The 13,233-nt window shown below is 35.9% G+C and overlaps 2 protein-coding genes across 2 annotated transcripts in view; both read left to right on the top strand.

Moving 5' to 3' along the window:
• Nucleotides 1–13,233, top strand: part of Fam120b (family with sequence similarity 120B) — a 417,663-nt gene that overhangs the window by 205,373 nt on the left and 199,057 nt on the right. The window lies entirely within an intron of this gene.
• Nucleotides 1–13,233, top strand: part of Chd1 (chromodomain helicase DNA binding protein 1) — a 62,248-nt gene that overhangs the window by 39,862 nt on the left and 9,153 nt on the right. Inside the window, exons 19-29 of the mRNA XM_051206094.1 lie at nt 292–441; nt 1,846–1,994; nt 2,233–2,329; nt 2,420–2,515; nt 4,512–4,688; nt 7,034–7,194; nt 8,784–8,825; nt 9,742–9,872; nt 10,520–10,658; nt 10,831–10,981; nt 12,426–12,548. Coding sequence (XP_051062051.1) covers nt 292–441; nt 1,846–1,994; nt 2,233–2,329; nt 2,420–2,515; nt 4,512–4,688; nt 7,034–7,194; nt 8,784–8,825; nt 9,742–9,872; nt 10,520–10,658; nt 10,831–10,981; nt 12,426–12,548 — 1,416 coding nt within the window. The remainder of the gene's footprint in view (nt 1–291; nt 442–1,845; nt 1,995–2,232; nt 2,330–2,419; nt 2,516–4,511; nt 4,689–7,033; nt 7,195–8,783; nt 8,826–9,741; nt 9,873–10,519; nt 10,659–10,830; nt 10,982–12,425; nt 12,549–13,233) is intronic.

Below are 13,233 nucleotides of genomic sequence, written 5' to 3'. Positions count from 1 at the left end.
CATGGGTTTATGTTTTGAAATCTTGTTGATTGATGCTCATTGTTGTTATTTACATTGTTGGAGATCAAGCCCAGGGCCTTCAGGGCCTTGTGCTGCTAGGCAAGTGTGCTACCACTTGAGCCACAAAACAGCATTATTAGTTTTTTTTTTTTTTTTTTTTTTTTTATGTTGCCTTTCAATTTCATAGTGTTAGTAAAACACTTAATTCAGAAAATCAGTTGTAAATTACTTTGTGTCTGTCAGTAACAGATTAGGGGATCTAAATTTTCATATATTTAAAATTCCTTGTAGGATTTCTGCTTTTTGCTTTCTACAAGAGCTGGGGGCTTAGGCATCAACCTAGCCTCTGCTGACACTGTTGTTATATTTGATTCTGATTGGAACCCGCAAAATGACCTCCAGGCTCAAGCAAGAGCTCATCGGATTGGGCAGAAGAAGCAGGTATTTTAACTTGTTATTTGACTGTTTTGAGCATTTTTCTTCTTTTTTAAAAATGACTGTGTAGGTTTGACTAAAGCAATGGGAAGATGATTGAGACCCAGTCACAGTTTTAGATGAGCAGCATGGAATCCAGAGTCTGACAGGACTGAGAGAACTTTGTGTCAGGCTTTGCATTTTGTTTCGATTGTCACTAGAACTAATGTTACCTTTTCAACATAAACTTTCATTTGTTGGCTTACGTATTACGTGAGTACACAAGGGCACACGTTTCTGTATACACAGTGGCCAGCCCCAGCTGACAGATTGTGTTTATAGCCATCCACTGCTGTAGAACAGAGCAAGGTGGTCCTGATTCTTTGGCCAGGAAGCGTTTGTTGATGTTAAAGTTTCTCTCAGGGAGTGGTTCATACAACTTTATCATCTCTGCAGTGTCCTAGAATGAACAGATCTGGAACAAAACATGATGATCAAAGAAACTGTAAAAGATGGAATTTACAGCCCCCCCCCCCACTAGATAAATCATAATTTAAAGATAGATCACTCCTGGGAGTAGAGAAATGGCTCCATGGTTAAGAGCACTGGCTGCTCTTCCAGAGGACCCTTGAGAAGAGGGTACCAACACTAAGACACAGGGAACCTTGAAGAACACAGTAACCTAATTACATATGGGGTGGAGTTCTATGAGACAACAGCAGGTCACAGGACGGTCACGTCACATGACCGTGGGAGATAATTATGTGATAGCATGGCATTGTGGCTGGCTGGTGTGAGGAGGAGTGGCCTGGCCGTCACTGAACGGCCAACCAGACTCCTCAGCTCAGTACCACAGTGTCTCTTTCTTCCCTCTGATGTTTCGTATAAAAGCACTTCCTGTTGCGATTATTGTGGAATCAATTGGTGCTAGCCTGGATCCAGTTCCCATTTTGTACATGGTTTGTTTTTTAAAATTATCTCAGGTGTGCTCTTGGTCAACTAAGCAGAGCTAAGGCAAAAAGGGAAAATGTATGAAGGAAGGATGCATTCAAATAGTTGATTTTTTTTTTAAATAATTTATTTTTATTTTGTGTTCACTTGCATTTTGCCTGCATGTATGTCTGTGTGAAGATGTCAGATCCCCTGAAACTGGAGTTACAGACAGTTATGAGCAGCTATGTGGATTTGGGTCCCCTGAAAGAGTAGCCCGTGCCCTTAACCAAGGAGCTGTCTCTCTTGTCCCTCAAATAGTTTTATAAATGGCAGAACTTTAGCTTCAGATGTGATACTTTGTTACAAAATTTAAGATCTTTGTTTTACATTTTTGAGAGTTTGAAAACCATAGAGGATGATCTAAACAGTGTACTGCCATTTGGGCACTCAGGCTTGCAAAGACCCTCTTCCCTGAATCTTGCTTCTCACCTTTTACAGGTGAATATATACCGTCTGGTTACAAAGGGCTCGGTTGAAGAGGATATTCTTGAAAGGGCCAAAAAGAAAATGGTTTTAGATCACCTTGTGATCCAGAGAATGGACACCACTGGGAAGACGGTGCTGCACACGGGCTCTGCACCATCAAGGTAGGGCCTTTGCTGTAGAAATGCTGTGTTGGGTCACTTTGAGCTCATGTTTTCTGACTGTATCTCTGTGAGTCAATAACAGCGTTCTGTATTCAGTGCCTGATTTGTGTTAGAGGCGTCATACAACCTCTGGGTTTACCATTACAGATTGATCGCCCAGAGGAATGTTTACTTTCTGTGTCAACATGTTATGAAAATATTGCTGTTAAGATTGAGTTTTTGTTTTTCCTGTTTTCAGTTCTACCCCCTTTAATAAAGAGGAGCTATCAGCTATCTTAAAGTTTGGTGCTGAGGAGCTTTTTAAGGAGCCCGAAGGAGAAGAGCAGGAGCCCCAGGTTGGTACCAGTTACGTCAGGGTATGTGTTGTCTGTTAGATAAGGGAAAGCTTCAATAACATGCAAAGTAAAAACATCCTTTTACTACAGGAAATGGATATAGACGAAATCTTGAAGAGAGCTGAAACTCATGAAAATGAGCCAGGTCCCCTGACTGTAGGAGATGAGCTACTTTCCCAGTTCAAGGTAGGCCTTTCCTTTCTCCATCGTGCAGGTTTGCTACGGGCTTGCAGAACTAACAAGATAGCTTTTATGTTAGTACAAAAGTTGTGCTCAGTCAAAATGTTAGCACCTGATGAGACCAGGTTGTTTATGGATAATTAAATTCATCGAGTGAGATGGGTTCCTAATTCATAGCAAGAATTATGCTCAGCATGTTCCCACATTTGTAGGATAATATATGACTTAAGACTCTCAGCTGATATTTTAGATAATATTTTTTTATTCCTTGCAAATTTTATGCATTTATACACTTATTTTGATCATATTTGTCTACTCTTGCAACTCAGATTCCCCTGAGTATCCCTCATTCTGTCTCCTTCACAACTTGGATTTTTATTTTTGTTGGTGTAGACTTGAACAAAAATTAATTGAAAAATTATAAAAATAATAATATTCCAGCAAATCAGACCCAGTAAATAACTCTTGTAACACTTGTAAATGTGGCTGGCTTGCTGAGGGCTGACACAAAATAAATGACCTCACTTCAGGGAGGTGAGCAGTGTTTAGTTTTTTGGTTTTTTTTTTTTTTTTTTTAAGGCAGGTTCCTTGGATCAGGCTCAAAAACAAACAAACAAACAAACACAACAACAAAAAAAGACAAGGAACAGGTACCTCTGCATCTCGCCAGTCTCATTAGTTCTTAGAATCAGTTGACATTTGTTCATTCAACAGATACTAATTATCGTATCTGAATACCGGGGACTTAGAATCAGTCACGCATTCAGCACTCTGGAGGATACAGGGAGACTGGGGAAACAGAGGGGAGACAAAAATGAAATAAAGATTTTGAAACTTACTCAGGGCTTGATCTAGCAAATTGTTTTTCCAGTATTTACAATGCACTGTTAGCCTTTGATTAATTGCTTATGAGGAAGAGGCAAGGAAGAAAAAAAGAAAACAAGCAAGCATGCTAGCTCTAATAACTACAATAAATGCAGATTATTTGTACACGGTGTATTGGTACTATTATATGGCTGGCTGCCTATTTGGTCTGTCTATCTATCTTATCATTATCTATTATCTACTTGTCCATCCATCCATCCACCTTTGAGGTAAGGACTTACAGAGTGCATGGTTGCCTGGAACTTACTTGCCAGACACAGCCTTTTCAGTACTTTGATTACAGATGAGTACTGACATGCCTGAGCACATTTTTAATATTAGACAATAAATACCTTCAGGCTCTTTGTGAACAGTAGGCATAAGTTTCCTTGTCTTCAGTTATGTTTGAGTTTTCATACATTAGCTTTGATGAGTGTTGGCTGAATACCTCCTTAGAACTTTAAATGTATTAAATTATTTTCACAAATTAATTTCTATCCATTCCTTTAGAAATGGGAAGGAAACAAAGGTCTAGAAACCTAGTTGTTTACCTAAGGCCTTAGGAATCTGTCAGTTACTCTATGTGTTGTGTTTTTATGAAAGGGGAGGGGCAGGCATTCTTTGGCACTTCATAGTTCATAGACTAGTCTAGTGATTCCTTCAGAAGGTCATATAGCATCTTACTAATACACATTACGGTTTCCTTGTTATTTTGTCAACTACTAGTCTGTTTTCTGCCTTGAGTTTTGTTATTAATTAATAATGTTGAATAACAGCACAGAGAATCATTGTAGGAAGGAGGAACCAGAGATCTACTTTGCTGTAATGAAGTAATAACTCGATAATTAGCAGTGATAATTTTACTTATAGTCATTGTCTAGAGATACTTAGGTTTTGTTTTGTTGTTGGTAGTGGAGAGGGTTTTCAAGGTTGGCCTCAAACACTTGACATTAACGTTTCTTGTATTTCATTTGGGGATACTAGCTAGGGTTGATAGTGCCAGGTACAGTGGTGGCTGATACTTAGGTTTTAGTTCTGTCTGGAATACTACTATTTCTCCCTTAAAAAAATAAATATGTGACTTAGGGTTAAATATTATCTGTTATACTTACTGTGTTAAAATTCTGGAATTTATCAGGTTGCCAACTTTTCAAATATGGATGAAGATGACATTGAATTGGAACCTGAAAGAAATTCAAAGAACTGGGAGGAAATCATTCCAGAAGATCAAAGAAGACGATTAGAAGAGGAAGAAAGACAAAAGGAACTTGAAGAAATTTATATGCTCCCAAGAATGAGAAACTGTGCAAAGCAGGTGACCTTGTAATTTTCGAATATTGTTACAATGTCAGTATCGCATAATAATTATAGCGAAATGCTCTTTTTGTTTGGTTTATGAACTTGCATTTCTTTTATGGATAAGAATGTTTGGAGATCTTTCTTACTGAGTGAGTTTGATAGTTTCTTCTGAGGAATTTGTTCTTTTTCTCCCATGTTGTTGAATTTGTAAACATGAACTTAGAAACATTCCCTACTATTTTTATATTTTTAAGATATTTAGTGATGCATGCCCTTCATTCCTAGTATAACTTTTTCTTGATCATTCTAGGTACAGATTAATTAGCGTTTTGTGTTTTTCAATGAACTATTATTTGTTTCACTATTTTATGATTCTGTTCTTTATCATTTCTTTTGTTTTTGATTTAATTAGTTTTTTACTTTCTTACAGGCTGTGAGTTTAGAAAATAAATTAAGATTTTTCTTCACTATTATCACATGCAGTATCATAATTTTCTTTTAAACACAACCTTTTTTTTGAATCTTGCAAATTTTATTATATGTTGTTATTTTCTTTTGTTCCACAATATTGTATTTGGCTTTTTGGATCTATAATTTAATTGAGAGGTTTTCCCAGTATGTTTTTAATGTCTTCAGGAAAAGAAAAACACCTAGTACTAGATTTCTGTTTTCCTTTTGTTGGGATATTGCATTTTAACATCTCGATTACTGAGTGTTTTGGCATCTTACTACATTTTAAATGAGAAACTTCTGTCCTTGTCCTACCTCCACAGGAAAAATAATTCTCCCCCCCTCCCCCCAGGTCTTCTATGCCTTGGGGTCATTAAGAGGAAAGGGTCTTTTTTTAGGCTTGCACTTTGAAAGTCAGTTTCCTGAAGTCATTTGCGCTGCTGGCCTTTATTAACACCCAGCACAAGCTTTGTGGGTTTCGCTGCAGCCCTTCAACACAGTGCCCTGTGTTTTGTGTTTGCTAATGCTCCTCTTTAGTAAGTTGCAGCTGGCTTAGTCCTTGTACCCTTCTTTCATAGTCCTTGATTTTCTACCACCGGGGTTCCCACAAATGAGTTGGGATTTAAATTTCTTCCTTTCTTGCAAATACTTTTAGATGTTGAAGTTGTTCTGTGACTTAGCTTTGGTGTATGTTTAAAAATTACAGCTTTATAAATTAGTTTTTCAGTTTGGCTGGAAACTGTGTCCCAACTAATGTCTTACACAACAGGCAGATGTAAGATTACTATATATGATATTTCATATTTGTGCTTGTTTCTGCAGACTCCAAAGTGACATTTTTAAAATAGTGTACAGGAAGCAAACATTAGTTTTTGAAAGGGTAAGATGAAATTAAGAATCTACTGACTTCTTAGCCTTTAGGAACATAAAGCTTGGGAAAAACTCGTGAGATTCAGATTATGTGTTGGTGTATTGATTAAAAAAAGAAAAAGAAGAAAATGTTACAAATAGGTATTCATGTGCCCTTTTCTTCCTTGAAAATATATGATCAGCTTATTTAGAATAATGTTTTGAAGGAAAATACTAGAAAGGGAAAAGAATCTGTCTCTGCAAATACAAGCCTAGTGATGTTGCTGTGATATGCATCCACAGTGTTTGAAATCACCCTCCTTTGGAGATTAGCTTGCACTGATGCTAATTTGTAACTTGTTTTCTTCCCTTTACAACACATGTTTGAGTAGCTTCTCAGCATTCCATCCTGGGGATTGTCTGTCTATTTTCCCTTTCGTAAATGCCTGGGTCCCTTCATTTTTTTTTTTCCCATGTAAAGAATTTTACTGTATAATCCCCTTCATATTTCTGAGGAAATATGCCTAGGAGCGATGTGTCTGGGTCAGTACAATGATGACTTTTGATGTATATGATAGAATATTGCCGAATTAGCCTGTTGTTTTAAATAAACAGCAGACATACAAGAATTGTACCTGTTGTTGCTAGTTTTCAGCATTGCAGATGGTGACCATGCTTATTTAGTGTTTATCAAGTGAATATTCTTAAAAAGAAATTATATTTCATTGTTTCTTTTAAGTATAATTCATCTCATGGAGTTTTGTATTTATGCCATTCAATGGATTGCCAATAAATAGCCATTATCATATTTTTACTCAAAGCTGGTTATTTTCTTGCTACTTGATAAAAATGCCTCAGATACTGACTAACCCAGTACCCTTTCATTATTGCATGTGATATCATTTTTCATTTGATTATTAATTGTTTTGGCTTTGGAATAGTTTCCATATGTGGATTAATGTTTTAAAAGTTTTTACAGTAGTTCACCATGTTTATCTTTGCCTATAAGAAACAAGCCTTCTTGATCCTGTATTTCGGGATATTCTTGTTTTTGTTTTTCAGATAAGTTTCAATGGAAATGAAGGGAGGCGGAGTAGAAGCCGGCGGTACTCTGGGTCTGATAGCGACTCAATCTCAGAAAGGAAACGACCGAAGAAACGTGGCAGACCACGCACCATCCCTCGGGAGAATATTAAAGGATTTAGTGATGCAGAAATTAGGCGGTAAGAGGACATAAGACCATTTTGTTAACTTGGTGTTTTTACAGTGTTTTTACAGCATGAAACTAAATATAAAAACTGGATTAAGGAGTTTTAGAGGGTAAAATTAGATATTTGGGGAGTTCTGCTTTTAGAATATTGATTATAACTTTGAACAAAAGGTGTAACATCTAATGTTTGCATGTTATTTATTGTTACACCACTTGAATATTAAAATTGTTTCCTCTTACTATGGTTCAGAATGTTCCCTTGAACAATAAAATTACATTTTAGCTTGGTTTGTACTACATTTATGTTTGCCAGCATTACTATTATGCAGGTGGTTAATTTAGCTCTGTAATTTTCTTGTTTAACTTTGAGGTGATTGCTCTTAGAAAGTAGCCGTGCATTTCTGGGGCTGGGATGGAACTCAGCAGCAGAGTCAGGCTCTGCTGTCTAAGAACCTGGGTTGCATCCTCAGCACCACAAACAACAAAACTGACTGGCTGTGAGGATAAACCTGCCTTTGTTCAGAATACACTTGTGTGCACACCTCGTCAAGGGGAGTAAAAACAGCCAAGCTTATGCAGTAGCTTCACCTGTAAAGTTTGATTTAAAAGAAAAAAAAAAAGCTTGTTCATTTTTGTGTTTTAGAAGTTTGTTTCTTTCAAGTTATTTTTAACTCTTTTCCTTTAAATCATAGACCTTACAAAGCTCTTCCTCATTGTTCCTACAAGAAAACTAAATGCATTGTTAGTTTTCATTAAGGGAACTTTTATGACCATCTGATTTGTTGGACTTTCTGTCTTTAGTTGAAGAAGCATTTCATCTACTTTCTGGATATTTTCCCTCATCTATCAACCACTTAAGTTGCTTTGTTGTGACATAAATTTTTGTTTTCCATTGTTGGTATAACGATCACCTGAATGAATCTTTGAGTAAACCCTGGTCAGCTTTAGGAATGTGATGAGGCATACATAGTGAGTAGCTGGTGGTCACCTTGGAGATACTCCACTTCCTGTGGTAGCTTTGGACCTTTTATTTTTTTAATGTCTTATGAAAATAATAAAGTAATTTCTAAAATAAAAATTAGCTTCTATTGTTTTATTTATATTGCTATCTTAGCTTCTTTTGGGTGTTGCAATGTTTTATTTGGTATAATTTAATGTCCTAACAATTTATAGCTTAATTTCTTCATTTTTTTTTTTTTTTTAAAATCAGGGGAACAGTCCTTTAAGTTTTTTACTAAAAAGTGTTTCTTTTGACACAGGGTCTCCTTATCCCCTTGCCTCCACCTCCCAATAGCATTTTAGAAGTGCACTACCATGCTTGATTCCAACAATATTTCTTATTTTTATATGCATTATGAATACAGAGAGAGGGGTCTGTGTGTGCCTGTGATTATTGTTTTGTTTTTTTTACAGTGCTGGGAATCAAATCCAGGGCCTTTGTGTATTCTCTGCAAGATTTATACCACTGAGCTACATCCCTGGTCCACTTAAATACTTTATATATTTATATATATGTTTATGTATATATGTGTATGTATATAAACATATATATAAACACATGCTTATAAAACACATTTGAACCAAACATTTATTTCCTGTTAGGTTTATCAAGAGCTATAAGAAATTTGGTGGCCCTCTGGAAAGGTAAATACATTTGCCATTCTTATATGGTTATGAAATGTGTAATATATTGTTTACTTATTTAGTTGCCATTCAATTTAGCTACTTGATTGAATTTGCTTTAATTAGTATTTTTAAAAATTGGTAGAGACTAAGTTGCAGATTAATAATTAAATAGGTTTGTATGATTTTAAGTCTCCAGAATATTCTTGTCTGTAAATAAATGTCTGCAAAATGCACCTTAAATTGCATTTTGGTAAATGTAATGCAGTTTTCACAGTTTATTATTTTTTTTAATCTTATTTTCTTTTTCATTAACAAGAAAGAGTACAGATTTACTACAGTGGGACTAAATTACTAACGTATCCACTGACTGTTTTTTTGTTCTTTGTAGTAGTAAACTTAATGAATATGGGCCAGCAAAGACTCACATTAGTTTGTTCATTTCTTTCTTATTAAAACTTACAAAATGGAGATAAATTTTATTTTATTTTGAGCTGGATTGCTTAAAATGCAACAATATTTCATGGTTTATTTTAGATGGTGGCAATAGCCCTAGATGTTAATCTTCCATTTCTTCATCCCTTCTGTGCCAATAACAAATTTCAGGATCTTCTCATTTATAATTTTCATAAAATTTTATCACTCTTTTCAATCAGATCTGAAGAGACTTTTCATGGTTGGTATATATTATCTTCAGGAGCCTACCATTTGTTCTTTGTAATGAATTCATCACCATTATTGTTGCTCATGAATGTGTGATGGTTGGTTCTCTGCTAAGATGTCTTAGCTTTCTGTCTTCTGTACTTATTATAGAATTTAAAGGGTAGACAATAGAGTGATGCTTTTGGTTTTGAAATAAAATAAACTTAGTGTTTTTTTTTTAAATTGTATTATTTTGTTTAACATCTTTACCTGAAAACGTATCGTCTTATTACAGATTAGATGCAATTGCTCGAGATGCGGAATTGGTCGACAAGTCAGAAACAGACCTCAGAAGGCTGGGAGAGTTGGTGCATAATGGTTGTGTTAAAGCTTTAAAGGATAGTTCTTCAGGAACAGATCGCACAGGTGAACCTTTCAGTTAATCTGTCAGTCTCAAAGGACGCTCAGCCATTCCAAATTCATAGGACGTGCAGAGAACTGTGCTGCACAATAGACGCTCGGCTGTTTTGAGTAACAGGAAGTGCAGAGTGGAGAACAGAAGTGCAGTTTGAAGACATTGCGTCTGTTCTTTAGTGTCCCCAGTGTGGTCTGCTTGGAACAGACGAAATTTCAGGAATTTGTGTTCTTTCTGCTCTTGAATGCATGACTGGATGAATAGAATTTAAATATCCACAGCAGCATTAATTTGGAACATGTACACCTACTTCATTATAACTTTGTCATTCATCTTGCTGAGGAATAACATCTGCGTAGGACTCAGTAATAGATGATGACTGGAATTCTTACCTAGAGGTTGCTGCTGGTGGCCTGCCTCCTGCACTTACTGGCACAGTCACACCAGGGACTTTGTGTGAATTCTTATCTTCTGGTCTAGTTAGTAGTGAAGTTATGATTTTATCTTTAGCAAAAAACAGTAGTACAAATTAACATAAGTAATAGCATGTGCTGTTTTGTTTTATAGGATTACACAATTCTGTATAGATATATGTGTAGATATCCATATATAGATATGTGTATAGATGTTTTTCTATACTCTTGTTTAAAAATAAAAGGTGGCAGACTTGGAAAAGTGAAGGGACCAACATTCCGAATATCAGGAGTACAAGTGAATGCAAAGCTAGTCATTGCTCATGAAGAGGAACTGATACCTTTGCACAAATCCATTCCTTCCGATCCAGAAGAAAGGAAGCGGTGAGTTACTCCCTTCATCAGAGCCTGTTACTCGGTAATTTTGTTATGGACATATGCTAAATTTTTGTAGCATTGACTGTCTTATGAGAAAAAATTTTAGTTGCTTAAGTATTATAAAAGTTTATATTCTAGACAGTTATTAACTTACAGTAATTTCTTCCTTTAATGTTAGGTATACAATCCCATGCCACACAAAGGCAGCTCACTTTGATATAGACTGGGGCAGAGAAGATGATTCCAATTTGTTAATTGGAATCTATGAGTATGGCTATGGAAGCTGGGAAATGATTAAAATGGACCCTGACCTCAGTTTAACACACAAGGTACTTATTGTAGTTATTTTACTCTGTTGACTGTTCATATTGGCTTTGAGTTATTCCAATTTATAAAGATTATGTTTTGAATATAAGTTTGATAGAGAATAAGGAAATAAAGGCTTTAATTATGTGATTTCTACATTAGACCTTGGTTCTAATGAAATAATTGAATTTAAATCTCCTAAGATTTTTGCTTTATTTCTGAATTGTGTTTTTGTTATTAAGACAGGCATATTTTCCTTCATATTACTTGGCTAAAAATTTTCCATTATTAAAGAAAACAAAGTCTTACAATGCCTTTCTTAAAAATTAATGATTTTTAAGTAATAGCCTCACTATGTTTTAACTCTGATTTCTCCTGTTATAACCCCTTGAATTTTGGAATCATCATTTTCTGGAAAGTCGTATATTTTAAGAAAATAATGTTAGAAATTTGGGTATTTTATTTATTTTGTTGTACAGTGACACCCTTTTTTTCCTTCATCAAGTGGTAATGTTGGCAACATATCTTTGTGCTGCCATTTTCCAGCTTATGTTATATGTGTTTGTGTGTTTGTTGGATTATGTTTGTGTGTTTGTCGAGACCAGAGGACACTTCCGTAAGTCCATCTGTCTCCTTCACAACACAAGAGGTTTTCTCATTGTCCTAAAAGTTTGCTAGATAACATTACACCGTCTGCCCAGTTAGTCCAAGATGTAGTCCTGTTTTCTTCTGCAGTGCTTGAGGCCGTGTGTGTGTGTGTGTGTGTGTGTGTGTGTGTGTGTGTGTGTGTTTTGACACAGGGTCTCACTGGCCTGTTCATCCAGGCTGGTTGTGACTGTGTAATCATCTTTCTCTTGAATGCTGGGATTTCAGGTGTTTGCCAGTAAAACTGGCTAAATTGAGACATTTATTTTTAGGTATACATATATAGAATTTATTCCCAAGAGACAGAGATGGTGGTGAACACTGGTAATCCTAGTGCTCAGAGATAAGAGAATTGCCACAAGTTTGAGGCCAACCAAGGCTAAATAACAAGAGACTGGGTATCAGTAAAGAAGAGAATAATGGCTGGGCAGTGGTGGCACCCTGAGTGCCCAGCACTCAGGAGGCTGAGGCAGGAGGATCTCTCTGAGTTTGAGGCCAGCCAGAGCTACACAGAGAAACCCTGCCTTGGAAAAACAACAGCCAGAGAGTGTGAGAGAAAAATGAATTTGCTTCCAAGGAAATTAAATCTCTGTTTATGGTACAGGTGTAAAAACAGTATTTTGTAGCCGCAGGCAGTACTGTGCTATCCAGCTTGCTGTCCTCTTATAGTCTACAACATAACCTATTCTTCCAAGAATATTATGAACATTAAGAACTTTAGTGTGTGAGCTATATGTATTTATTTATTAAAATTCATATTTTTAAGTAAATTTTTTCATGTTATTTATGAAAGACAGCCTGAAAAATGTATTGCCCTTTCAGATTCTTCCAGATGATCCTGATAAAAAACCACAAGCAAAACAGCTACAAACCCGTGCAGACTACCTCATCAAATTACTCAGCAGAGATCTTGCCAAAAAAGAGGCTCAGAGGCTTTCTGGTTCAGTAAGTTAAAAATGTGGATGTTTAAAATCAGTCCACACTTCCAGAGTTATTTGACCATGTTAGATGTAAGAACTTCATCGTCTTTTAATTTATCAGTTGTATTTCGTTATGAAAGTAAGTGAGTGCTTTTTGAGAGGCTAGGCCTAAATATTATTTATTTATTTATTTAAAAATATTATAAAGTTTAGTGGACAGCGTCAAGGAACTTTATAGGACATTTCAAAAAAGAGTTTTTATACAAATTTAATTTCATTTTATGTGTATGAAAATTTTCATGCCTATGTGTCTGTACCGTGTGTGTTGCCTGGTGCATGTGGAGTACACAGGAGGGCATTAGATTCCAGGGACTGGAGATAAAGCCACCTACCATGTGGGTTCTGTCTTTTTTTAGGAGCAGCAAATGCTCTTAACCATTGAGCTACCTCTACGGGACTAAGGTTGATTGATTAATTAATTCCTTACTCTCCTATCTTTCCAAGTCTTTAAAGTTTGCCTGTAACCATGATGTGAACAGCGACCTGTGTGGTATCAAATAAACTTCTATCATGTGTTAGTACCACTGAATTTAGTTGTAAGTGATAATCTGAGAGGGAATATATCACTTATGTTTCTCTCGTTGAAGGAATAATTACAGTGGTTAGTACCCTTGTTATAAATGTATTTGATGTAGTAAGTTGTATTTTTT

Source organism: Phodopus roborovskii, unplaced genomic scaffold, assembly GCF_943737965.1.
Source record: "Phodopus roborovskii unplaced genomic scaffold, PHOROB, whole genome shotgun sequence".
NCBI lineage: Eukaryota > Metazoa > Chordata > Mammalia > Rodentia > Cricetidae > Phodopus > Phodopus roborovskii.
The sequence above is the reverse complement of the archived record's forward strand: the minus strand, read 5'-3'. Positions and strand labels throughout refer to the sequence as shown.